A 25125-nucleotide genomic window follows, 5' to 3' on the forward strand; every position below is an offset into this window, starting at 1 on the left:
AAAGAAGGAAGACGTTATCCTTACATATAAGATATGTTCTTCTAAGAAGAAGTTTTTTTCTGAAAATAACTGATTTTCATGGTGGATAATCAACTACTGACTTCCCAGACCAATTCTACACAACAGACCCATGACCATCCAGAAAGTAAACGTAGGAGAATATGGAGCAGTAGGAAGTATATTATTTCTTCAGTTAGAAATTGTGTCACTGTTACAGGAATCCTGTGCCCATACTTCAAGCAGGACGTTGAAAAATTTTATGGAAGACTCAAAGAGAATCCAGAATAAAATTTTTATGATCACTATTGATACGCTAAAAAATTTCACTTGGAAAACCAGAAATAAAATTGGAGATAATGGCAATATTGGTTAATGGTATAGCTATTATTTCTCTTCATCAGTTGGCCTGTTCACTCTTATGTTCCATCATTGGCATAATAATATGAGGAACAGCTGCAAACTTTCACAGTAATAGGTACAATCGAATCTGATGTGTCTAATTAATTTTTGGTCCGACAAATTAGTTTTGTTCTTCATTACTCTCCAATGGGAGGAAGACATTATATTTCATTATGTTTTTGTCTTCAGGAACAATGGAGCGTTACAGGTCGCACACTTCCCTTGTCTATGTTCTAATTAGTTGAACTGACAGCATTGTTACAGAAACACCTGCAGTATATGAAATAGTACATTGGTACCTTGGATGACATATTTATTACTTCTGCTTAAAAATAATATAAAAAAATACAAAATTAATACCGTTTGTTTCCCCAAACCCCAACAACTATATTAATTTTATCAAACATCAGTGGGTACCATTCATCTGTATCCATTTATTTTTCGGTCATCAAATTCCCAAAGCATATGTTATTTTGACATTTAAATGAATTATTACTTTTGCAGTTGTAATTCCTTGGCACTGAAGGGTCCGAGCAAACAGCCAGACTGCAAACTTTAGAAGGTAATTTGGAGACAAATTGCACCTTCCCCTAGAAGTGAGGGAGAGTGTAAAGTCTGCTGAAAGCTCTCCCCAGGCTCTCTGCAGTTTGTTCTCACATCCTCCATTCTCAAAAGACTGGTTTCTGACCTTAGAGAAGAAAACGGGATCTTTGGACTTTTTGGAGGCTTTAGCAGGAAGTAGTTGTTCTTTTCTTGAGTCCAGGAGCATCCGCTCCCAAAGCCAGTGTGTCTGAAGCGCTTCCCTGCCTGCTCTTCTCCATGGCAGCATGACTGCCTCCAAAGCAGCACCATTACCTGTTTCCTCACCATCCTGCTGCTTTTACCTCTCCTCCAAAGGGCACAGAAATTAACTGAAAGTTAATGGCAATTAGAGCAACATCAGCTCCCATGCTGATTTCTACTAGAAAATCAATTGTATGCCTAGAAGAGCATGCCGTAGAGTGCCTCTTTCTATTAGTTTTACTCTCAGCACTTCCTCTTTCAACACTGGGGTGCACCTATGGATTGGATCCATGGGCAGAAAAAAAAAGGGAAAATCTGATAAAGGAGCCACTGCTACCTCCCTTCTTTTCCTTGTCACGGTGCTCACTGAGTTTTATTCTCGCTTACTGCATCAGGACTGGAAACCATCAGGCCTGGTACCAGTACTGGCATACTGCCTTTCTATACATTAACAGGCATAGTCTGTCCGCATCCTTCTGTGGGACCTATTTTGTTTGTGTGACCTGTTCTGTTTCTTGCAGAGAACTGCTAAAAGCAAGCCAAGCTCTAGCACAGTTTCAGCAGTCTGTTCACAAAAGCAGACGGTCATCGTTACTAAATATTGACATGGTGCTGAAAGAGAGAAAGCTTAATAAAATCACCGAGATCATTAACAGTGTGATAGCAATGTAATGCAGTGCATCGCATTTCTTCCTGAGTAGCTCAGACTAGCTCTGAATGCAGCCTAGGGCCTGAAGCTGCGTCTTGGCTGGGGCAGCGCTGGGGCAGAGCCGGTCCCCGTGGTAGAGGGGTAGGCTGGGGCAGGGAAGGCATGCTCCACCCAACGGGCCCTCTGGGAGGGATCCTCCTTCGCAACTTGACTGGGTCTCCTGCAAAGAGGTGTCCATGGAGATAAAACTGGAAGTGTCAGACTTCTCGCATCTGCTTTAGCCAACGACCTTGTTTGTTTGCTTTAAGCTGAAGCTGGTGTGCTGACCAAGGGGCCGTTCTGTTGAAAGAAGTGAGCGGTAAATTTAGCCATTGCTGAATTATAGAAGAGGAATATGTACATTTTCACAGCAAGGCATAATGCTACAATACTTCTAATAATTTCCTCTGAATGACCATTTCAGTGTTTTATTGCCATATTCTACCACCTTTACGTGTGTGAGATAGATTCTCATAATTGAGAATCATAGTATTTGCATCTTCTTTGCCTCAGTAGAGTAGCTACTCTTGCAGCTCTTCAGCATGCATACAGGCATCTGATAATACTGCATAAACATTTCAAGGATTGAGGTATATAAATGCTTTTACCGGAAATGATGGATAATTCTTTCACCAATTTCAGAACTGCAGTTTATATCAACTGTACCTATAATCAATATTCATATGTTTTGCAGAAAAATATGTTCCGCATTTCTTAATTTTAAAACTAACCATTTTCGACAAGGGAAGGTTTGAAGTAGAAAAGTGCTGGCCCTAGAAATATGTGCTTTAGCATTTCCTGAATTTCAATTCACATTTTTTTGTGAGCATTTGTTTTCAAACCAGACAGCAAGCTTTTCCTTTTAGAAAAGTTCCCTTTTAGAGAAAGAGGGGAAAAAAAGACAATGGAAGCATCTGCTGAAATGTACAGGTTTCTAATCTAATATACACAATTTAAGATCCTATATAGTAATTTTGGTGCATACCACTTCAATTGGTATTCCATGTCATAATTATTTCTTACAGGTTGATGTTAAGAATTTGTCATGCCTCTTCTAGGTGAAAAAAAATAGCATTTGTTGCTGTGATTGTTTAAAGCCTGCTGTTAACTACATGATTTTCTGCTTTGTGTCAAAGCTGGTGCACTTAGGATTTGTATGGATTGTTTTCCCCATGAAATAATTGCTGTAAAATGCATCTTTGCCCCAGTTGAAAATACTTTTTTTTTTTTTTTTTAATTTAAATCTGGAAACTCTAGTATGCAGCAAAAACAAATGAGTTAAGTAAGAATTTCTGGCATGCTGACAACAATGAGAGAAGGAACTGTCTTTTGAAGTTGTAGCACATTTTGTATTTGGATTTCTCATTTGGAAAAAGCTATTTATTGATTGCTTGAGCTTGAGGTTTTTTTACTGGTTTCCTATGATCCATTTTCTCATAATTGTATTCTGTCTATAATTATGTAAAAACAAACCAACAAACTTGTATATTGTTAAAAAAAATGGCCTGGACCATCATCTGTTAGATTACTTGGGAGAGTGCTATAGAGCTATCTTTTCAAATATATGTTTGCAAAATTGCAGTGGATTGTGGATGGACTTTCTAGAAACACTGGTTTTCAGGTATGCATTGGTACTCATTAAAGCTCTCCTACTGTGGATAGTTCTTTTGAGGTGCACTACCCTTTTTTTTAAATTTTCTTTTGCAGTACTTTGTTCCTGTTTGTATTACAGAATCCATAATAACAATGTTCTGTCAAATTTCTTTTGTGCAGGAGGTCGTAATGAAGTTGTCATCACTGAAAATAACAACAGCATAACTGAGCAAATCACTGATGTTGTCAAACAACCTGCCTTTATAGCTGGCATCGGTGGTGCATGTTGGGTAATTCTGATGGGTTTCAGCATCTGGCTGTACTGGCGCAGAAAGAAGAGGAAGGGGCTCAGCAATTATGCTGGTAAGAACAGTAACTATTTATTACCATCTCAGCAGGTTCTATCATGAAGAGAATAGGTGCTGTTAAACCTACTTAAAAAACATGTTGAACTTACAGCAAAGGTGGCCTGGGTGAATTTTGTATGCTTGTTTTAAATGTATGCTGTGAAAATGCTGGTGTATGAGAAGCTTTAAGTGCATTGCTCGGTACCACATTCCATCATTATCATAAGACAGTCTTTATTTTTACATCTCCAGTACATCTAGCATAAAAATGTACAAAGAGGATTAACTGTACCTCTTGCTCTTTGCTCAGAAGGCACTCTGTTAGTGGTCCAGCTCCATTTATGTGCTCAAGTGTGAATTGGACTAAAACCTCACAAAGAATGTTAGAAAGAGTATTCGGTCTTCTCCTTCTTCATTCTCATGCATTTCCATGTCTTTGAAGCCATGTGCATGGGGAATGAATGGAGGTACTTAATCAGCGACTCCATGCCTACAGCTGGAGAAGAGAGTGGTGTATTAGACAGAAAAGTGTGGTCAAAATTTACCTGTGGCAGAAGCCATAAAAAGTTTTGTCTTGGAGGTAGAACACCTTGGAATGCCCTCACAGTGTGATCCCTCTTGCACCAAATGTGTTGCTACAGTTGCAAATTAGTTTTTGAAAACTACATTTGGAAAAATAAATACATCTGCCAAATGAAAATATTTTCTTCCTCCCCAAACCTGTTTGTTTTGTGTATCATTCTGTGCTTCAGGATTCTTATGGATTTTTAGGAACTCAGGTGAATTACTATAAAATAGGTCACTTGCCTAATTTAACACAAAAACCCTGTTCTTCAAATGTTGGGGTAGGTTGTTTTGTAGTGCTTACTAACATTTTAAAAGAGAAAGCATTTCCTTTTTGAGCAAGATTTGCACACTTGAGGACACAGTGTATTTAATGTTGACATTATATCACACTAAAGTTACACTAGTACTCTTCTATTTACAAGTTGCAAACCCAAGATCACAGGTTCCCTAACTGGCTGAGCATCTCTAACAACTTGCCAAAACCCAACACTCATACCCTGCTTGCAGCCAAACAGTCCTATGCCTCCTCACCTTGGTGTTAGCCATCATCAGACTCCTCAGTATCCTGTCTGGGCTCACTAAACCAGAAGGAAGCTATTCTGTGTTGTTTTTCAATCCTTCCTGCTGGATTAGTTTTCCACTGGCTTAGTGAAAAAAGGCAGCCCAAGAAGAAATCAGATAAGCAGTGGAAGCAGAGCAAGGAGAGACCCTTTCAGTGACTCTTGGGCTGACTCAGTTTCTGTGGAACCTCACCTTGCATCACCATGTGCCCTGTATCATTCATAGGTTATGCTTTTTGCCAAGGTGTTTTTTCTTTCCTTTAACAGCAATGACTTTTACTCTCTGAGAGGTGGGGTGGTCTTAATTGAGAAACTAACATGTATCACACACACCTACATATGTGTTTATATGAAGTATCAGTCTAGATCCCCAGATTTTTCATATTAAGAGACAGCTGTACTCTTATTCCTCTTAGGAAACAGTCCTATACATAAACTTTGGACACAAGCTAAGACTACTCTTTTTTTTAAAAGCAGAATTATTAGCCCTGTATGTGAGTTAGCATGTTGGGAGGGGGGGGGAAGATTGAGAGCAAAGTCTTTTATACCTTAAAATGCATAGCTGTAAATAATTATAATAGTCATTATAAACAGTGTGTCTCCTACAACTCATTCCTTCTCATGATGTTTGCTGCATCTAAGTGTGATGTGAACATTGTGTCATGACACAGAATTCTCATCATCAGAATTATGAAATAGTGTATGCTTTCAGCAAGGAAAGTTTGTAACAGATCATGCTTCAAAATTCACCCTAATGTTTACAATTTGGAGAACAGCATGTCCACACAGAAAGTCTTCAAATGTGACTGTCAACATTCGCTGTTCACCTTTCCAACCATCATTTCTCATTGGCTGCTGGCTGGTTAGTGCTTTAAGCTCAACTGTTATGTCCTGCTTATGATATTCAACCACAACTGAATAAATTCCAGAAGAAACTCGTGCCCTGCAATTAACTCTTATTATCAGGGTGTGTAACTCACAATGTGTTTGCTTTCTTGTTTTGCAGTTCAGTCCTTCACCTTCACCCCTGCAGGTACTGTCCATTAGTCTGTCTCTTACCTCACCAACACGTCATTGCAAACATTAGCTGTTTATGAACATGTGAGATATGCAGAATTAAAAGCAAATACAAGGAGAAATACTTCTGCTGCCTATCTGTGTTAAAAATGTAGCATTCATTCTCCTAGTGATTTCAGGGGAACATAAAATCTGCCACCATTAATGTCTCTGACATTATAATTCTGCATACTTCTTACTCACCTAACTTCTCGAAATAATGCAGTTTTGAAAGTAATTTGCAGGACAGGATGCTTGAACTAACTTAACATAAACAAGCATTAGTTGTATATAACTGAATTTTTATTTTAAAGCTCAAAAAAAGTACCTCGAACATTTTTGAAGATCTAACTAGAGAAATGGAACTTTCTTCCACTTCAGCTGTTAGTTGCGTATATGTTGGCCTTACCATGTGGTTCAGATCTTCAAGCAATCTAGTGATTAACCTATGCATGCATTGCCTTTACAGTGTTTTTGAAATTGAAGCATTTGTTTTTCTTCTGCCTACCCAATTCAAAGCTGATATCCTAGTTTTCATATCTTTAATAAACATAGCATACGGTAGACCATTATGATAAGCATGATTAAAGATATGTGAGGAATAAATGAAGTGTGGCTGAAACAGCAGGTTGCAAACAGCTTAGTCAACACATGAATAGCCAGGAAAAATAGAGTATACAATTAATAGTAATAATTAATACAAATAATTAGCTTCTGCTTTCATACCTAAGCTCAAGATTCAAAAACTCAAAAATAATTATACCTCTGTGTTACAGTGTAAAAGGCTGATAAATCTCAGCATTTTCCAGCAGAAGTTTGTAAAGCTTTTTGCATGTAGCTTGGCCCCTCAGTTGCACTTATCAAAGCTGTCTCTTTTGTCCCCTCCACCATTCACGTGATAGAGGCCAGTCTTCCTACTGCACTGCTGAACCAGTCCTCGTGCTCGGCTAGCTGCTTTCTCACTCTTGCTTATCTTCAGCCACAGCCTGAGTGTTTAGCTTAGCAGGAAAGAGCAGATGACTGCCGAGGCAGGTGAGCAAAGGTGGTGGTGTCTGCCCCAGGGGCCTGTGACATTGTGAGGGAGAAGGCCCTCATGAAGAAGCTCTGGGGGCTCAGGAATCGGTCCTCTGGCTTCTGGGCAGGTTTGTTCAAGTCAGTGTAAGTTGTGGCACAACACATCCTACCCTAAATACTTTACTTGCTTTTCTTTGAGACACAACGTAGGCTTTTTCCCAAAACTGAATAACGCGCTTTGTATTTGGTTCCTGTGATTATGCTACTGCCAGCTGTCTGTAACTGTGGTGAGTGTTTTCCATTGTCTTTGTAGGATACATTGGCATGACACAGGGTTGTGCCAGAGCCACAGTGACTGTGCATGTTTCAGTGCAGTTGATCCGCATGTGCTGGGCAACTAGGATATCTCAGAGGCACTGCCAAAAATTTGCTTCTTGAGAAATAGTTTTGACATCTCAGGGACTTCTTAGAACTATAACAGCACATAGTTCTATTTCCTGGCCTATAATCATTTCTGGAGGCACTGAGAACCTAAGTCATCCAGTAGTCAAGTCCAAAAAAAATCATTAACTTAAAAAAAAATTTGTTCTTATGAAAGAACATAGTCCATGTTTTTTATCTTTATACCCAGAGTTCCTTCAGAAACATATTAGTTCTCTAATGTTTGAATTTGCCATTGGTAATATCATTTAGACAAACATGTCTATGCTTGTAGAGGTTTGATGACGCTCACAACTGTTGTTCCCTTCAAAATTATGATTCATAAACAGTTTGGTTTCAGATCTAAATATTTAGACAGTGGTATGTAGCTTTCAGACTCTTATTAGAGACAGCTGTTAATAAAGTTTTACTAAGAGGAATTTATCTTACTATACTCAGATCTTAGAAGGTGTACACTTTTTGTTCAGACATCTGCTTTAAATTCTTCCTTCAGAAAGTTGCAGAATGTGCAGATTTGACTGTGAAATAAAGAGAATTGAATGTATTAGTGGAATATTCATATACTTACTCTATTTTGGACACAAACCAAAAAACCTATTTTTTCAGTTATTTCTGATGTAAATTTTTTTTGTTTTGTTTTGTTTTTATTCTGTTGTATTTGCATATGTGTAGAACTTAAAACAGTAAAAATAGTTGTTTAAAAGTCTGGATTCTACAGTTATATAATTACTTGCAAAAAATGTTCTTTCGTGTCATTTTCAGATTATGGGTCATTCACTAGGACTATTTGTTATTTGTATTCTCTTACTACGCTCCTCAGAGGTATAATTTCTGCTGTGTGGTTAAACTACTGTAACACTCTGTGTAGGAGAAGAGCAAACAGCAAATGTCACGCAATTGGTAAAGATTTGTGCCAGAGAAGAATAATTGATTGAGTTAAATTCATTAAGCTTTCTGTCTTTGTGAACATTTTCATAAGCACTGATTAATTGCTTAGATGTTCACAAATAAAGTGATATTGAAAAACATCTTTTCACTTATTTTCAGTTGAAGTGACTCCAGTAGTTACTGAGCTACAATTCTGTACATCACTGTTCCTCCACTTCTCTTTCCCCCATCATGACTCACCAGGCATTGATTCTCAGTAATATCAGTACTACAAAACATATGATTTTTGGCTATGTTTGTTAGATTACTACTGGTAAGTAGTAGTGTCATCATCTGCAGCTGTACAAGACGTATACATTTTCGGGACCATGGCATACTATCGGCAAAACCAAATCCGGCACAGAGACACTAAATACAGATATTACCCCTTCTCAGTCATCTGTTCTGTGATATAAAGGGTGGATTGGTCTTACTTTTGTGAATTTCTGTAAAAGCTAAAATACTGCTGGACTGGTTTTTTTATATTTTTTCTGGTTACCCTTTCCTCAGAATGCCTGGATATAAACACACACTGTGGGTTTCTACATGATACAAGAAAAGATAGATGGCACAAAAGAGATATCTGACTACTTCTCGTACAATAGAAGAATTGTTTCATTCCCGTCTTACAGTGACAGAACGGAATTTGTTTATTTTGTACTGGAAGTTCCAATTCTCTTTTCATGTTTTGGTATAAGGACTTATACAAGAAAGGGATGGAATCCATTTGTAGAAATAAGAGAAATTTCTTTTATCTGCTTATCTTTCCTGTGCCCTCAAACTCATTGTTGTGCCAGTACCCACTCACTTGAATACTCAGGTGTTTTCAAGTGTCTAGGCCATCAGTCATGTAAAGAAAGTAAATATGTATTTTCACTTTTGAGTGAAAGTACGCTTATTTAGTGACTAGCGCTCCTTGGGATTAAAGATTTCATGAAACTGAGTAAACAAAAACAAATTAAAAATAGATAGAGAATTATGGAATGCTACACATTTTATGCGCAACTCCTGAAACTGTTAAACGAGGATAAATTATTTGACAGAATCATCCAATGGTAGACAGAAGATTTGATGAAATTTTTTATATGCTGATTATCTCTTCTGAGTTAATGCTTATTAAAAGAGGATTAATCTACATTCATATTTGAGGAAGAGCTTATCAGAAAAAGGAATGAGACTTGGCTGGCAACATTAAAGTTTTCATTTGTAGTAGGAAAATGTGGCCTACTAGAGATAGGCATACAGAAAGCTTTCTAAAGCTTTCTTACCTCAGAATGTCAACTTACTATACATTTGTATTTTTCCAATTCTAGCAGGCATGAAGATTAAGTTTAACCTTGTCAGATAATATTAGAAATGGTTTGGATACCTCCTTATATATTTAATAGGAAGAATGTGAAAAGCTCCTTAACATATGCTGTTCTTCATACAAATATATACAATATAATTTCCTTAAATATTTATGCATTTCAAATGCACTTTGGAATATATTTATGCATTTTTACAGTCCTTAAAGTATAAGCTGGTGGGGATTCCTTCAAAATCTCTCTATGCAGAGGTTATTTTTTCATCTTCTTTTGAAAACCAATCTCATCCCTGCAGGTCTTCAGCCTTTCTAAGAACATATATCAGATGCAAAGAGCAGTGAAAGAGCTTTTTTGCTTCCTCAGTGATAAAAAGCAAGGGAGATGGGTGGGTCAGTGATAGGGACATCCTTCACTTCCTCCTCTTACATTGCACCTTGAAATTGCTCTGCTTTTTTTTTTTGAAGTGGAGACAGGATGAATAAAGCCAGCTGTCTGTCTGTCTTATTTTTACAGTGACATCTACAAGCCTGCCTTGCATTAAGTATGCTCCTATTCAGGCGTTTAGACTTGTTTTGTAATTGCAGAAATCAAACTGCAGGCAAAAATGCTGACAAAACGTATGGCAGGAATGATAAACATAGTGCTTGTGTTGGCAGCCTCACCATATCTTCTGTTGTTAGCTGTCTTTCCTTTCACAACATTGATGCTAAAAGGCAGGCACCTTCTCTATCCAGCCTCAGGTAGCCCATTTATGGATGGCATCAGGAATATGATTTTTTTTTTCTGTAACATCCTGATGACATGTCCACACTTCAAGAGGAATTTTGGCTAGCTTAGTTGATATTCCGGAGCCTTTTCCACCAAGAATAATACTTTCTTGTTTATTTTCTCATGAAGATTATAATCATCCGTGCATCGGTACACAGGGTAGAGGGTAAACAAAAGAACCTGTATTCCTTCCCAGTTCCATACACATCACATAAGTCAGGCACAGTCTTCCCCAGGAAAAACAATGTCGCTGCAAGACAACTTCTTTTTTAATAAACTAAGCTGAACCTTTCTTCTAAAACCAGTGTTTATATTGGGAGAGTGTAAGATTATTTAATGTAGGACAAAACCAGGAAACGGTTACTACCACCGCAATACACAAATAGAAGAAAAAAGAGTAAATGCTGTGATACCTGTCTCTTCTCAACAAGCTCATATGCCACAGCCACTCTGCAGCAATTATGGCTCTAGAGAAGAGGTTTCTATGTCACGTCTTCTTGATATGTTTCTCACAGCATGCCTTGGAGTTTTTTCCATTCCTCACTACACGGAAAATAAAATATGTCTGGCAAACATTGATGCAGTCTCCTACTAGCTCCTCCATTTTAGCTTTGCTTTATGAAGGTACACAAGGGATATAAACATTCTGAAGACTACAAGTATTGATTTTTTTTCCATATGACATGCATAGTTAAAATCTCACACACCTATATGTGCTATATAAGCGGTGACAATATTACTTGAAAATTATTTCTGGTAGACAATAGTCTAAACAAGAGCATTAATTCCAAGAAGTTTTCAGAAAATATGTTTTACTGGAATTGCCTTAAATTTGCAAACTTTATTTATAAAGGTTGTTACGGAATGCGCCTTTGTTTTGCATTTTCCTTATTTCATGTCGCTTTGACAAATGCAGAAGGTTGGAGAAATGGAGTGTTAAATTTGAAAGGGAAGAGGAGAAAGGAAACAGCATCTAATGTACTTTTGACCACATACTTTGAAACATAGCCAAACAGTACCCACCTCTTTGCATATTCACTCATGATATCCACAGCACTTCGGATTATTCACTTCTAAGCAGGGAGTGATACAGTCATTTGACAGCCTGTTAGAAACAGTGTGAATGAAAGTAGCATCAGCTCTAAAATTAATTGGCTGCAATGTTTTACCATGTCTTGTTTTTCAAAGCAGACTTCAATACTTCCCATACTTGCATTTTGTTTTTCTTTTCATTAATTGGTTTGATTACATCCTTTCAAAATTCAGCTATTAACCATTTTGATGTGACATGACTGCAGTGATTTTCTGATATTGATATTAGTCTGTTCTACAGTGAAGGGTAATTAATCACCCTACCCAAGCAGTCTTCCAGCAGGCCTTCCAGAGGGGCCAGTTTTGTCCCCTTTGCTGAGTGTAGACTGTAAAATTATCCTAGGAGTTAATAAAGTAACAAGGATTCTGTAGGGCATCAGAAGTGTTTTCCCAGTGGATTTATGTCATTGCTAATTTTTTTAATGCTCACAGGTATTTCTATTGGGTGTAGTAATTTTGTCTGATTAGAATGGTGTGTAATAGAAAGCCTAATCTTGAATTAGTATAGTTTGGACTAACGTTTAGAAAATCTTGCAAATACTCTGGGAGCTAATTTAATGATGGGAATATCTGTCTTACAAAGCTAAATAGTATTTCCAAACCAAGGCCTATTTTAAATTAAACTGGCCACATACTCTTCCATTCCTCTCTGAAATTCAAACACTCATGTTGTCAGGGGCCTGTAAGGATGCAGGTGTCCAGGACACTGATATAATTTAATAGTCTGCCTTATCTATGCCTGACAAAAAATAATGGGATATTACCACTGAGAACCAGAGTAGTCTGTTGGCCTTGATTCAAAATATTTGCCAGTGCTTCAAAAAGAAACATCAAATGTTGTCAATCAGCATCTCGCCAGTAACGTGGGTTTACCTATGTTGCCCTGAAATGTAATCCTGTTAATAAGATAGATAAGGGATAGGCTGCGTTTTGTCAAACACCCATGAATGGAGCCATAAAAGCAATTGTCTCCCTCTGAATGTGTCCTTGGCATCCCCCATGGCAAGACTGGAAACACTTTTTCTTCCCAGTGATACTGGTGTGTATGCATTTAAGTGTGGGTGCTGGTTCTTTTGCAGTACTTCTAATGGAAATGCAGCTGTATGCTTTTTTTCACCCCTTTGTCTCTAATAGAGCTGCCACCTCTTTGTATTTGTCCTGGGAGATGGCATATTTGTGTGGTGACATTATATTACTGCATTATGACATGATGTTATTAACTCACTGGTGCAATGTCATTATGTACTGAAGCAAAAGCATGCCAAGAAAACAATTTCATCACATGGCTCAGTCTTGCAACGGGAAGTCATATGAAGGGGTCTGGGGTAAATCCAGGCCTTTTGCCCAGGCGGCTGGTTTGCCTTGCAAGTTACAGAGCAAATTGATGTTAATCAATAACGTGCAGTGAAATCCTGAACAAATTGTAACCCTAATGTGTTTGATCCTTTTCTTATCATCTCTGTACTTTATTATGTGATGATGCCAAGAGGCCTCCGATCTCGGACACTGAGCAGTTTGAATTGTTACTTTTAATTATTACTAATTGATTTTTCCCTGTCTTATATGTGTGTGCGTGTGTGTGTGTGTGTGTTTGTTTGTTTTGTTTTTCCAACCAAAACACAGTCACTTTCCAAAGAGGAGATGGAGGACTAATGAGCAATGGAAGGTACGTTTCTTTGTATAAAGGTCTTTCCATAGTATTTATTTTTAAAATTAGGGATCAGAAAAATGCTATCGGTGATGCACTTGGGTAATAACCGATCATTGGGAAGACTGACAACGCTAGGAGGAGTTAAGTAGCTTACCACAAGGTTTAATGACCTATCTGTTGTGCACTTTGGAGGAATCAAGCCCAGATGTTTCATATCTCCCAGATGCCCTGGAAGAAATGAGTAGTAAATATCACAAGGAATGTGTTCATTTGTTACTGGGATGTTTATTGCATTAATTAGACATTAGCAAATGAAGTTGCTGTTGTTTAAGAGTCCTTATTGGCTCCCCCTAAATTGCTGTGAGTGAACAATTACACTTAATCGATCACGAAATAAATGATTCATGGATGATGAATAGGCTGTAGATTGATAGGACTGGATTCCACAACTTTGGCTACTCAATTGAAATTGATAAAAGCTGATAACGGGCCCATATATCCTCATCTATTTTCCCTTTGCCAATATGGAGATTGTAATTAGGCCCTGGTAATAACTTCCAATCTCCTGTTTAATCAATATTTTAGCAAAAAGAGATTAGGCCTAATGAGAGCGAGTAGATGTGGCAAGAAAGCGGCTGGGTCTTCTTATTGCTGTTTCCATAGAAACCTATGTTTCTCTTAGGGATTGTACCAGGCAGGGGTCTATAACGTACAATGATCAGAGATGTTGCTCCAACTTCATGAGTGCATTAATAACCTAGAAAAGCTGCAGAACTGTAGATTTTTGTTTTTGTTTTTGTTTGGAGGAAGGGGTGTCTGCAGGAAATGATTTGTTTTCCCTGTTAAATAGAAATACAAACAATCCACCTGCCTTACTAAATTTCTGGCTGTTTATCCTGGGGTGAGAGAGACACGGTGCCTTATGGCCTGAGAGTACCTTCTCTTTCAACGTACTCGCTGTTTAATACTGCTCTCAAAGCTAGGAATTACAGGGATATAAAAGCCATGCAGTAGTGGCAGATAAAGATACCTGTGGACTTTCTATTAATCCAACTCAAACCTGTTTGCCTCTAAACCATCCAAGAGTACTCAAAGAAAGAGTTGCCAGCCTGTAGATGACAGGCATGCATTTGGGATGCAAGGGAAGGAAGAAATAGTAGCCCAAAGTCCTGGAAATGGCTGATAGGGAGCAATCAGTTTGAGTGATGGCTCCCTTGAGGTGGTAATTTATCATGCAGCACTGGTGTAGAATCCCGTGATGGTGCTGCCTAACCCCTGTTTCACACAGACAACGGAGTTCATTTGGATTCTGGCAGAATCACAACGGATACCTAGTCCCAATTCTATTGACAAAGTTGATTTGTATATAACCTTAATTAACTGCTCAAGGTCTTCAAATCATCAAAGGCTACACAATTTTAATTTGAAATAAATTAAAGTCTCCTAAACTGTTTGTTACCTATGGTATTAGGAGGATAGTAGTATGCTCTCTTCAATCATTAGTTGTCTCACAAATATTTTAATTTTGTAAATATATATATATATTTATGTTTGTATGCATATCTTTTTTTCTTATTCTGCTTCAGTCGACCAGGTCTGTTGAATGCAAGTGACCCCAGTTATCCTTGGCTTGCAGACTCTTGGCCTGCCACGAGTCTGCCAGTAAACAACAGCACTAGTGGCCCCAATGATCTTGGCAATTTTGGTCGTGGAGGTAGGTTTCATTTTATTAAGTCACTGTATAGTATACAATAGGCTTCTGTTAGTTAACATCTATGATAAACACTGTGTAATATTTTTATCATTATAGTTCTTTCTATGCTTGACTCAAGATTTCATTTAAAACTGACTTTAAAATGTTTATTTTTATTTGTCTTTTTCTACTTCTTTAAAATGTAGGTCTAGTTTGTAATTTACCCCACAGTGGTGACACAGGGTCTGCTTATCATCTCAAGGGAAATGTGTCTGTTGCTCAAACTCATTCCCTTTTGTGTGGAGATGAGCAATCTGCTGTGCAGGGCCCTGTAGCCAGGGATAGAGGACGTTCATAAGAGCAGAGAAGAACCTGGGGGATGCAGGAAGGATGTTCCTTCAGCAGAAGGACAGAAGAACATCGTTGCTGTCACCTTACCCATCCCCTTCCTGCTGAGGGACTGCTCTCAGTCTCAACCATAATCCATGAAGAAGGCCTCACAGGTCTTTAGAAACTTTCATTCCTATTGGAGGAAAGAATACATAAAAGGCAACTGTTCAGGTTTTTTAGGGGTTTATGTCCATTTTGAATTGAGGGAGGCCCTTTGCGGAGATGAGGTAATGATTCATAATTATGGTGATGAATCTTTAGAGGGGTTATTTTCTTTCAAACATTTTACTCAAATGGGAACTTCAAGATGTATGATTGGGATTTTTAAAAGTCACAGTAATATTCACATCAGTGTTGTTTCCTTGGTTTCTCTGATGTTATAACACAGCTAGTTCTGCATAGTGGTGTTCGGAACAAGACTTCCTAATGTAAATGAATATATAAATATTTTTAAGACATAAATAAGTAAACAAAAATTAAGACAACTTTATATATAAAAAATACATTAAAATGCAAAAAATCTGTAAAATTATCAAACTGATAAATGTGAAAAGAATTCAGTTTTGAACTGTACCAGAATCTGCTTCTGAAAACCATCCCTCACATCGGTTCTGTGTTCCCATGCAAAACTTCTTGCCTGTGGTTTGACTACTGTGACTTAAAATTACAACAAAACACTCTAGATTTATTTTCCTCTTGTCTTACAAAAATATTATAAAGTAAGCAAAACTTTTGATGATATTTGGAAGGCAACTGAATACCTGGCAGCTTTTTTGTTGTGAATATCTTGAATTTAAAACCCTTCAGTACTTTTCCATCTTTTCATAAGCTCACATAATACAGAAAAATTACCATTTTCTCTTAGCATTTGGCTCTATATGACTGAAATTGGAAGCATATTTTAAAGCTTTTGGCTTCAATGTGGATGAGGCATAGGTCCAAATTTGTCCAAGAGATGCAACAGTTATATTTTGAATTTCAGCAGCTTAATTCCACCCATGATCTTTACACTTGAGCTCACGCTTTTATTCTAGCTGTTTTGGGACCACTTATCCCTATTTGTTTCAGCAGTTGGAGTTTGGATGCTTCTGCATTAAGGAAGTCAGGTGTCTTTTAACATGAATTAACTGTATAGATAGAACCTGGGCCTCTTTTACTTTTCAAAAGGTCTGTGATAATATAAAAGGTCTGTAAGAATTTTAAAAACAGTAAGGTGGGAATCAATCACTCTGGAAACTCAGAAGCTGAGGCAGGCAGTTCTAACATTGCCTTTAAGAGTGAAATCCACGTTATGTCCTAGATAGCCATTGAGAGCAAAGCTGTGAGTGGGAAGCACAGGTTAAGTTTGGAGGCGTGTAAGGCCACAAAATGGTACTGTGTCTTCCAAGGCAGCAAGAAAGAGGTTCCCTCAGGAAGTACTTCAGCACTATTTCATTTATCTCAAGAGTTACAAAACATATTGGATTTCGGAGAGTTTTGGGGAAAGTGTCCAGTGGGAAATGTGTGTTCATCTTTGGTCTGAAATGTACAGTGTGTTTTTTTTGCTACGACAACTTGGTGGGAAGATCACACTTGATTTTTACTAGGTGATTATGGCATTTGGGAAAATGGCACTTTAATAGCTCTTTGAGTGCTTAGTGTATACATCTCATTGAGGTAAAAAAAGTAATTTGTGACTGTACTGGAAATTCCCAGAACATCTGGAGAATCTCAGCTTATTAGTAAGAATGACTGAAAATTCTTGGCTGCTGGGAAGCTATGCAACTTTCCTTTCAAGTGTGTGCAAATGTATAGTTCTCCATTTTAAAATGGCTATATAGAGATGATACCTCTTCAGTTGCCAGGAACGTGCTCTTAAAGATAGATATATGTCTGAGTACTAGAAAGATGAGCATTTTGCTAGTTTTTACTTCCATGTGTCTGCAAATCCAACACAGACAGGTTGAGCTGGACTTACTTCGACTTACTTCATGTTATACATCAGCAACAGAATTCATTTACTAAACTTCAGTCCATTATGCTTTGATGAAGCTGACTGTGGAAAGGAAAAATCTTCATATTGTGGCCGAAATGCAAGAAGGATAGGAATGCACTTGTCTCTCACATCCCATGCTGTATTTGCACATAGATGCTTTTATGATTGCGTACTGCCCCTAGAAAGCACATTGGATGTGTGCAGATAGATAGTAATAACCTGATTTTGAAATATGACCTGTAGTTTGCATTAATTGTAGTTTTTCTTTGCACTTACAATTTATCTACAGATATAAGTTAATACAATTAAGGCTTTTTAAATACTTGATTGTGCCCATTTCCCTGTTGTTGTCTGCAAAACCAGATCATAGTGATAGACCCAAATTTAATCTCTGTTTCTGCAGTCTCTCTACTGAGCACTTGTTATTGCCATTTTTATTGTTAATATTATGTTGTTGCCCTGAGACTGCAGATGTTATTAGGGTCCATATTAAAATGTTCACTATTATACACATGAATGCAGTAGAAAATAGTTCTGTGGTCTAAATGTTCACCCCAGGGGAAAAAAACCAACAAAACAAAACAGTGGGAGGACGCCATGGTATCATATCTCATTGCTGGAAAAGTCTTGAGACAGTGAAAGAACAACTGTATTTCCTGAGGTTGCACAAAACCCATGTCTGAGTCTGGAACTGAGCCTAAACCCTTGTCTAGGTGCAAGAATCATCTTTTCTCTCTGGGGCTTAAGGTATATAAAAATGTCTGTGATACCTAGAATGAGATCTGGACATCTTCACTATAGGTGTATGCATTATCTCAAGTACAGTTTAACAGTTGGAATCCATATCTGCCATCCAGCTATATGAAGCAAATGGCATATAAATGATGCATTTTTCTAACAAGTAAATTCCAGAATGGTTTCAACTTTTCAGAGTCTAAATAAATTGTAAAAATAGTACCATTTGATATATTGACCTCTGAGAGAGCAGGAAGAGGGTTGTCTGTTGAGCTGTGGTTCTCCTTGGGACACCATGCCAGTCATCATTAGATTCTTCACACTTCAGTAGTCTCAGCTTCTAAATCTAGTATTCTACCAGCAAAGGTCACTAAAATGTTTAGTAAGGAGAGAGACTGACAATCTAAGTGATTAAAGGTACAAATTGCAATGTGTGATAGGATGCAAGAGATGTAGAAAAGTCAACAGATATTTAGTTAAATACGCTGTACTGTTTTTCGGGTAAATGTACTGGAGTATTTGGACAAGTTGTTCTCCATTATCAACACTGCTTTGCCATTTTAAGAGACTGATCACTTAAATCCCTTCAGCATAACAGATTTTCTTTCATATGTCAGGAGCAACTTGGTTTTGTCAGGTTTTTCTTTTGTTGAAAAGGAGAAATGTACTAGCTAATGTCAAAAATAAAATTAGATAAGCTGATGCATAAAACTTCAAGGAAGTCAAGGTGATGTCCTTAAAAAATTGCTTTGAGAGCTTTGGCATCCATGTAAGAGTTTTGCTACGTATTTGCTGGGAAAGTTTGCTCTGTGATTTGTAGATTCACTCCTTTCATCATTTTCCTGAAGCCCAGACAGTTTCATTGGTTCTGACATAAAGTGAACAATTGAAAACATTCTTCAGTAGAGAAATATTCCAAACTTCACTTTCACAGTTGAAGGTATGGGAAAAAAAAAAAAAAAGATGGTTTTAGGCAGTGAGACGTGAAGGACAAGTGGTAGTCCTGTCACAGATGCTGATAGCTTGGCTATGGTTGTACATCATCTTCCCTTCGTTGGCTCATGGACCTGTCTCAGCTGAAATGCAAACGTGCAAAATGACACATTTATTTTTCATCTTAAACCTTGATACTTTCAGGCTTCCTGTGCATCAATGATTTGTTTCATTCCCCTATGTTCTCCACAGATGTGCTGCCACCGGTGCCAGGGCAAGGAGATAAAACTGCTACTATGCTTTCTGATGGAGCCATTTACAGCAGCATTGACTTCACCACGAAAACTAGTTACAACAGTTCCAGCCAAATAACGCAAGCTACGCCATATGCCACCACCCAGATACTGCATTCCAACAGCATCCATGAGTTGGCTGTTGACTTACCTGATCCTCAGTGGAAAAGCTCAATTCAGCAAAAAAATGACCTGATGGGTTTCGGTTACTCTCTCCCAGACCAAGGCAAGGGCAACAATGGTAATTACAGCTCTTATTTTCCAGAGCCCGTGGCTTTATACTGTATCATCTATGCATGAATTCAAAAAATCTTTTTGGTACATAAGACACTTCATATCTGCCATAACTAATGCTTACATACCTTGCATGCTGTGCCGAACCTAACACAACCACAAAATATACTGTTCTGTGCTTTTAATCCTCTTTGTCCTGTGCTAATCACCAAGCCATCTGCCTTCCATTAGGCTAGGATAGGTGTACATTAAAAAAAAGAAAAATTAAAACTTGCTGCCCACGACATCTGCTGTTGACTTGCTAACTGCATGTGTTGCATGTGCTTGTGCTGTCAACTAATCACACGATGCCACTGTGACCTTTGCCCTTTAACCCTTAGCCTTGCTTTACATCCCTGACTACCGCGTGGCTGAGGGATTGGCTAATAGATTGCCACACAACCAGTCACAGGATTTCAGCACCACCAGCTCCCACAACAGCTCCGAAAGGAGTGGCAGCCTCTCAGGTTGGTTCCACCGCCGTGGGTGGGTGAGGGACGGAGGGGTGTTGGTGAGCAGCTCGCCAGGGAGGCGGATGACCTCCCAGGTGCACTTCACAGATAGGTATGAGGGTGCCTGCCCACTGGAACATCAGCAAACAGCATCGTGTTGGCCTCTACAAAAAAAAAAAAAAAAAAATGCCTTTTGCAAAACCTGTTTGGAGGTAATTGGAGAATCCTCCCAACCAGCGCTTGTCAGCACAATTGCAGACCTTGCCTTGTCCCATCCCTTCCCTGACAGCACAGTTCATGGAGCAAATATATTTCTGCATCAATCCTCAGTTTATAGGTCTCCCCACACTGAACTTCACGAGGAAATTAATATTTTTGTTGAGTTGTTAACAGATTCCCCACTCCATGAGCTGTTTCTAAATGCTTTTTTTCAGTGAGGCAGGTCAGAAATAAATGTAGGGTCCTGTGAGATGACTGGGGTTTCAAAAATTGTGCCAAGTCTGCATACAAACAGAATGTAAATTTTATGTGTGTGCTGCATGTTATATTGGAAACATGATGCATTTTCGTTGGATGAAAATGATTGTAGTATATGTTGTTGTGTATTATATTTAAACACACCTTTTTCTTGATTTCTTTCATTTTGCTTACTTGTTGCTTATGTTATGTATAACTATGTCTTTTTTTTTTAAAGACAAAAACTGAAAAGCCAGCAATTAAACAGAAAGTCTGCTATTTCACTCAGCTGAAATGTGGGAGCTGAAGGAACTTAAATTTCAAACTCATACTATATCCATAGCCTTTTGAAGTTCCACTATAAGTTGGAGCAATCATAACAGTAACCGATCAGCCCTAGAAATGGCTTCTTTACATCAATTTAAATGACTATTCAAATTGAATGTTGAGATTAGAAGCCTATAATCATTGGCCCATAACTTAAATAGCCAAATGTGTTTGCAAGTCTTGTGTTCTCATGGAGAATATTAGCTGATTTGAGTGAGATCAAAAAATAGGCTTGTGGCATTGACAGAGAGGTATCTGAGAGCTAAGTTCATACAACACTTCAAGAAAGATTCTTGTTCCTTGTATGTGAGATGTATTGGCAAGTAGTTTAGGAAATCAGCTTGCTCCTCTGGCTGCATGAAAATGCAGAAATTGATATGCTGAGGTACAAATGTGCCAGTTATCAGAGGGCAGTATCACACTTTAGATGTGTTGACAGCTACAGCTGCCTAAGAATTTTCTCAGAAAATACAAAGTTTCATTGGAAAATGCCACTTGATCAAAAGCTGGACTTTGAACAAATATTTCAAGTGAAACGTATTTTGTGTAGTGTTTCTCAGTTTGAAGTAAATTTTCTGATGACACACAGAAACTTCAGGTTAGCCAGTCTTTCTATGACCAGGGCGCTCCTGTTGTGATCAAAGCAGCTCCCACCTGGATGCCCTAATGCTCAGATGAGTGTCAAACTGTTGGACTGCAGTCAGTATTTTGCTCTCCCTTGCCCACTAATTATGTCTTTAATGCCAGCTAATTATGTCTGTAATACATGAGAAACTGGGGGAGACCTTCAAGTAGTCCAATAATTAGAGCATCACTGGAGTCAGAGACCAGCTTTGATTACGTAGTCCCCATCAGGGTGATCAGGGATTTGTTCTCTCACTTCCTTGGTTAGTACTTTAGGTACTACTTATTATTCTGACTAAGTTTCTGTCTCTCTCAAATGGATATCATGAGAAATCCTATCCCACTGTGGAATGGAAAATAGCTAAAAACTCAACTGCTTTGTGAGGCAGGCAAATTCTGTGGCTGTACTTTGCACAGCTCCCAGCTTATGTCAGTGCTATGATTATCAGCCCGACTGGCAAATTCTTTTTCCAGGACCTGATTCATCTAGAGATTTAAACAATATAATTGAATTTCAGTGCGAGGAGACACTGAAACATCAAGCATCATTGCTGTGGGGAAACAAGGATTTGGTGCAACAGTTTTCAAACACACATCAGGCATTATGTATTAGTTGCCTGTTCCACTACACTGACAGTGGAGTAGCTCTGCCGATGGGGACAGAAGAGAAATCTCCTGCCCAGCTGTACGATGTAGGCTGCTTCCCCTGCCAGTAATGACCTTGGAGTTCCTTTCTTTTATTTCTTCATCTGAACAGTTCCTCAGCTCTCGATGTTTCGCTCTAATAGCTCCGCTATCTTTGACCTTTCTCTCCAAAATCCCCCAAATTCAAGTGACTCCATACTAACATCCCACATATCCAACCTGTTTTACCAGTCTCCTAAGATTACCAAGATGCTACACTTCCAAAATCTTCCTCTTCACCTCAACTAATCTCTAAGCTCAAGTTCTTCTCTGCATTTCTCTTCTCTGAGTAGTCTTAGTTTAAATCTCCCTGCAACACATACACACACACACACACACTTTGCATGTGCTTTCCTCCCAAAGCAGCCCCTTCTGCCTTAGCTCTTGTTGTCTCTTACTCCTGCTGACTTTTCAAAAATTTCCCCATGTCCCACAAATCAAAATTAACGTACTTCCTTTGTAGTTTTGTGACCCTACTTCTAACTCTGCTTTCTGCCACACCTGTGCTTTGAAAGCTTCATTTTCCTTCCAGAAGGTTCATGTATTTGTTCTTCCATTGCCACCATCACTGGGGTTTCTTTTCTGTTGATCAAAATGTTCTTTCCCTTTTCAAGAAAGCTTCCCTCTCTGCCAGGCTACAAAAGGAGGGAAGAGCCTGTCTTGCATCCTAATAGATGGAATATCAGCTCAGTTTGCACATAGTGAATGACAGGATCTTGGCTGGACTATAAATACTCCAAGACGAGGAAGGAAGAGCTCTGGTCTGGAATTGAGTAGTGCAAAGCAAAGTCTTGTTTGCAACATGCTGCCAGCCAGGCTGATTAGAAACCTTGCCAGACTTATTGCCTGTCTCTAGCAACCACAACAAGAGGTGAAAAGAGAAGTCTTGGCTACTTCTGAATGACAGGATCACCTTTTTCTTCCCTCTCTATTCGTTCCTGCTTTGGTCCAGCTGATATTTGGAGATAACTGAAAAAATCCACTGTCTCTCAGACGAAAAGTCCCATGACGCATGCTGGTTTCTGTTGCTAGAATTGCACCTCCTTCTGAATTTCTCTATGCCTAAAGCTAGAACCATGGCAAAGAGGGTGGTGCCTGCCAGTGCACACTGTGCCACCCTGCCTGACAAGTCAGTTGTGGCTTTTTTGTTTCATTGCTGTTGAGAACTTTTTACATGGGTTTTTTTGGCTGATCCTTATAAATCAGCAAGAGACATCAGTGGCTAAGATGGATTAAACTGTGCTTTCTGCAACAGGCAAGGGGTGAGTGACTGCCAGCTGGGTACCCCACTGAAAAAGCATATGACAAACCATTCTTCCACCCAACAATCCAGAGAATTTGAAAGCCACAACAAAATGTCAATAAATAGATGGGTCTCCAAGCAGTCAAGGGATTTGAAATCTTGTGCCATTCTTCCTCTTAATGAATTCCTGACAAGAAAAAGGAGTCAGGGCGAAATAAAAGAAGCAAAACAAGTGGGATGAGAGCTTTCTCTGTAAGATCACTTTCACACAAATGGAAGTGTCTCAACTGGAGAAGTGGGTACAAGGACGATAAGAGAAGAGAAGAGGGCTTAAGCAAAATGCATTGCTCACTTCATTTCTATCGGCCTCCTCCATTAGAGTTGTATATCAGAAATAGAACTCTTCTCTGTAACGGCACAAGATATTTGAATCCTGCGAAAGAAACAGTCCTACAACATTGCAGATGACTTCCTGATGTTTTTTAAAACGTAACGTAGTAAATTCCTATCAGCAAAACCCTGTTTCTTTTTGTTTTGACAGCTTACACTTGTCATTCTGGCTGAAAGATACTGAGTCTAATGACAACTTTTTTACATTGTGTCCTTAACCTCTCTGTTATCCACAGAAGAAGATTATGCAAAACAGTGTTATAAGCGCATCGGATTCTGACATTTGAAATAATTTGTTATGGTCCATTATATTTTTATCTAACAGTCAATTCAAGAATTCATAAAGCGGATATGAATATATCAGTAAATATATTTCTGATACAGCAAAACACATCTTCCCTTGGTTGGGCACTACTGTGGTGCAAATGTGTGAAGTTTTATAAAGAATTGATTTTCAGCAATTATTCAGAATACTTTTCCATTCCATTCTATTATTATTTATAACCTTGTAACAGCATTAGCACGTTGATGCTGATTCTGCTGAGATAAAAATACATCCTCTTTTTTGGGGCATGCCATCTGGAATCAGAATTCTTTCAAAGGAATGTAAATAGCTAGCTTTTTCCCCCACATTATATTTCTAACATTTTATTTTTCTTTTTGGATTTTCAGGTGGAAAAGGAGGGAAAAAGAAGAAAAACAAAAATACTGCCAAGCCCCAGAAAAATAATGGTTCAAACTGGGCCAGTGTTCCCCTCCCACCCCCTCCTGTGCAGCCACTTCCAGGCACAGAGCTGGAACACTATGGGGTGGATCAGCAAGAAGCAGGGTAATTATCTTCTTTTTCTTTTGAAGAAAAATCTGTGGATTGCAGAGATGAGGCTTTTTTTTTTATTATTTTGCTAAATGACAATATTATTCTGCTTTGTTAAAAAAAAAAAAAAGAGAGAGCGAGCCTTATCCTATAGACTTATTCAAGGCTATAGAGGAGGAATGTTTGAATAGCTTCTCTTGCTAATGACTGAAGACAGAAATAAAAGTGACCTTGCTTCATCATCGTGCAGGGCTTCTCTGCTTACTCATGCTGAGAAGTATCTCTCTTCACTTGTAGTTTAATTGAATTCTGTTGGGACTGCTTGCAGATGATGGGACTCCGAGTGAGTAAGGATGACATAATCTGGCTCCTTGTATTTTTTCACTGCTTTGATGTTTAAAAATATTAAAGCCAACAGAACAAAAAAACCCCACAGTAAATTGGATTAATTTTAGAAGATCAACCAGTGGATAGTAATCTTCTCATCAGCTTTTAGGAGAAATTTCACAGTTGAGGAAGGCATGCTATTTATAGGCCTTTTTTATTATTATTTAAACAACTCTTGAGTTTCTGGAACCTTACACTTATTTTTGGATAGCTTAAACTTGTTCTCAAGGACACAGAATCACACAAAAAGCACTAAATGAGAG

The 25125-nt window shown here is 38.3% G+C and overlaps 1 protein-coding gene across 20 annotated transcripts in view; it reads left to right on the forward strand.

Moving 5' to 3' along the window:
* Window positions 1-25125, forward strand: part of ROBO2 (roundabout guidance receptor 2) — a 945132-nt gene that overhangs the window by 875924 nt on the left and 44083 nt on the right. For 13 of the 20 annotated variants that reach the window (XM_069785365.1, XM_069785369.1, XM_069785356.1 and 10 more), the window contains 6 exons: window positions 3644-3826; window positions 13166-13208; window positions 14780-14907; window positions 19172-19453; window positions 19827-19952; window positions 24334-24490. In XM_069785365.1, coding sequence (XP_069641466.1) covers window positions 3644-3826; window positions 13166-13208; window positions 14780-14907; window positions 19172-19453; window positions 19827-19952; window positions 24334-24490 — 919 coding nt within the window. The remainder of the gene's footprint in view (window positions 1-3643; window positions 3827-13165; window positions 13209-14779; window positions 14908-19171; window positions 19454-19826; window positions 19953-24333; window positions 24491-25125) is intronic. The other 7 variants (XM_069785370.1, XM_069785361.1, XM_069785374.1 and 4 more) reach the window with 1 other exon arrangement.

Source organism: Haliaeetus albicilla, chromosome 6, assembly GCF_947461875.1.
Source record: "Haliaeetus albicilla chromosome 6, bHalAlb1.1, whole genome shotgun sequence".
NCBI classification, from domain to species: Eukaryota; Metazoa; Chordata; class Aves; order Accipitriformes; family Accipitridae; genus Haliaeetus; species Haliaeetus albicilla.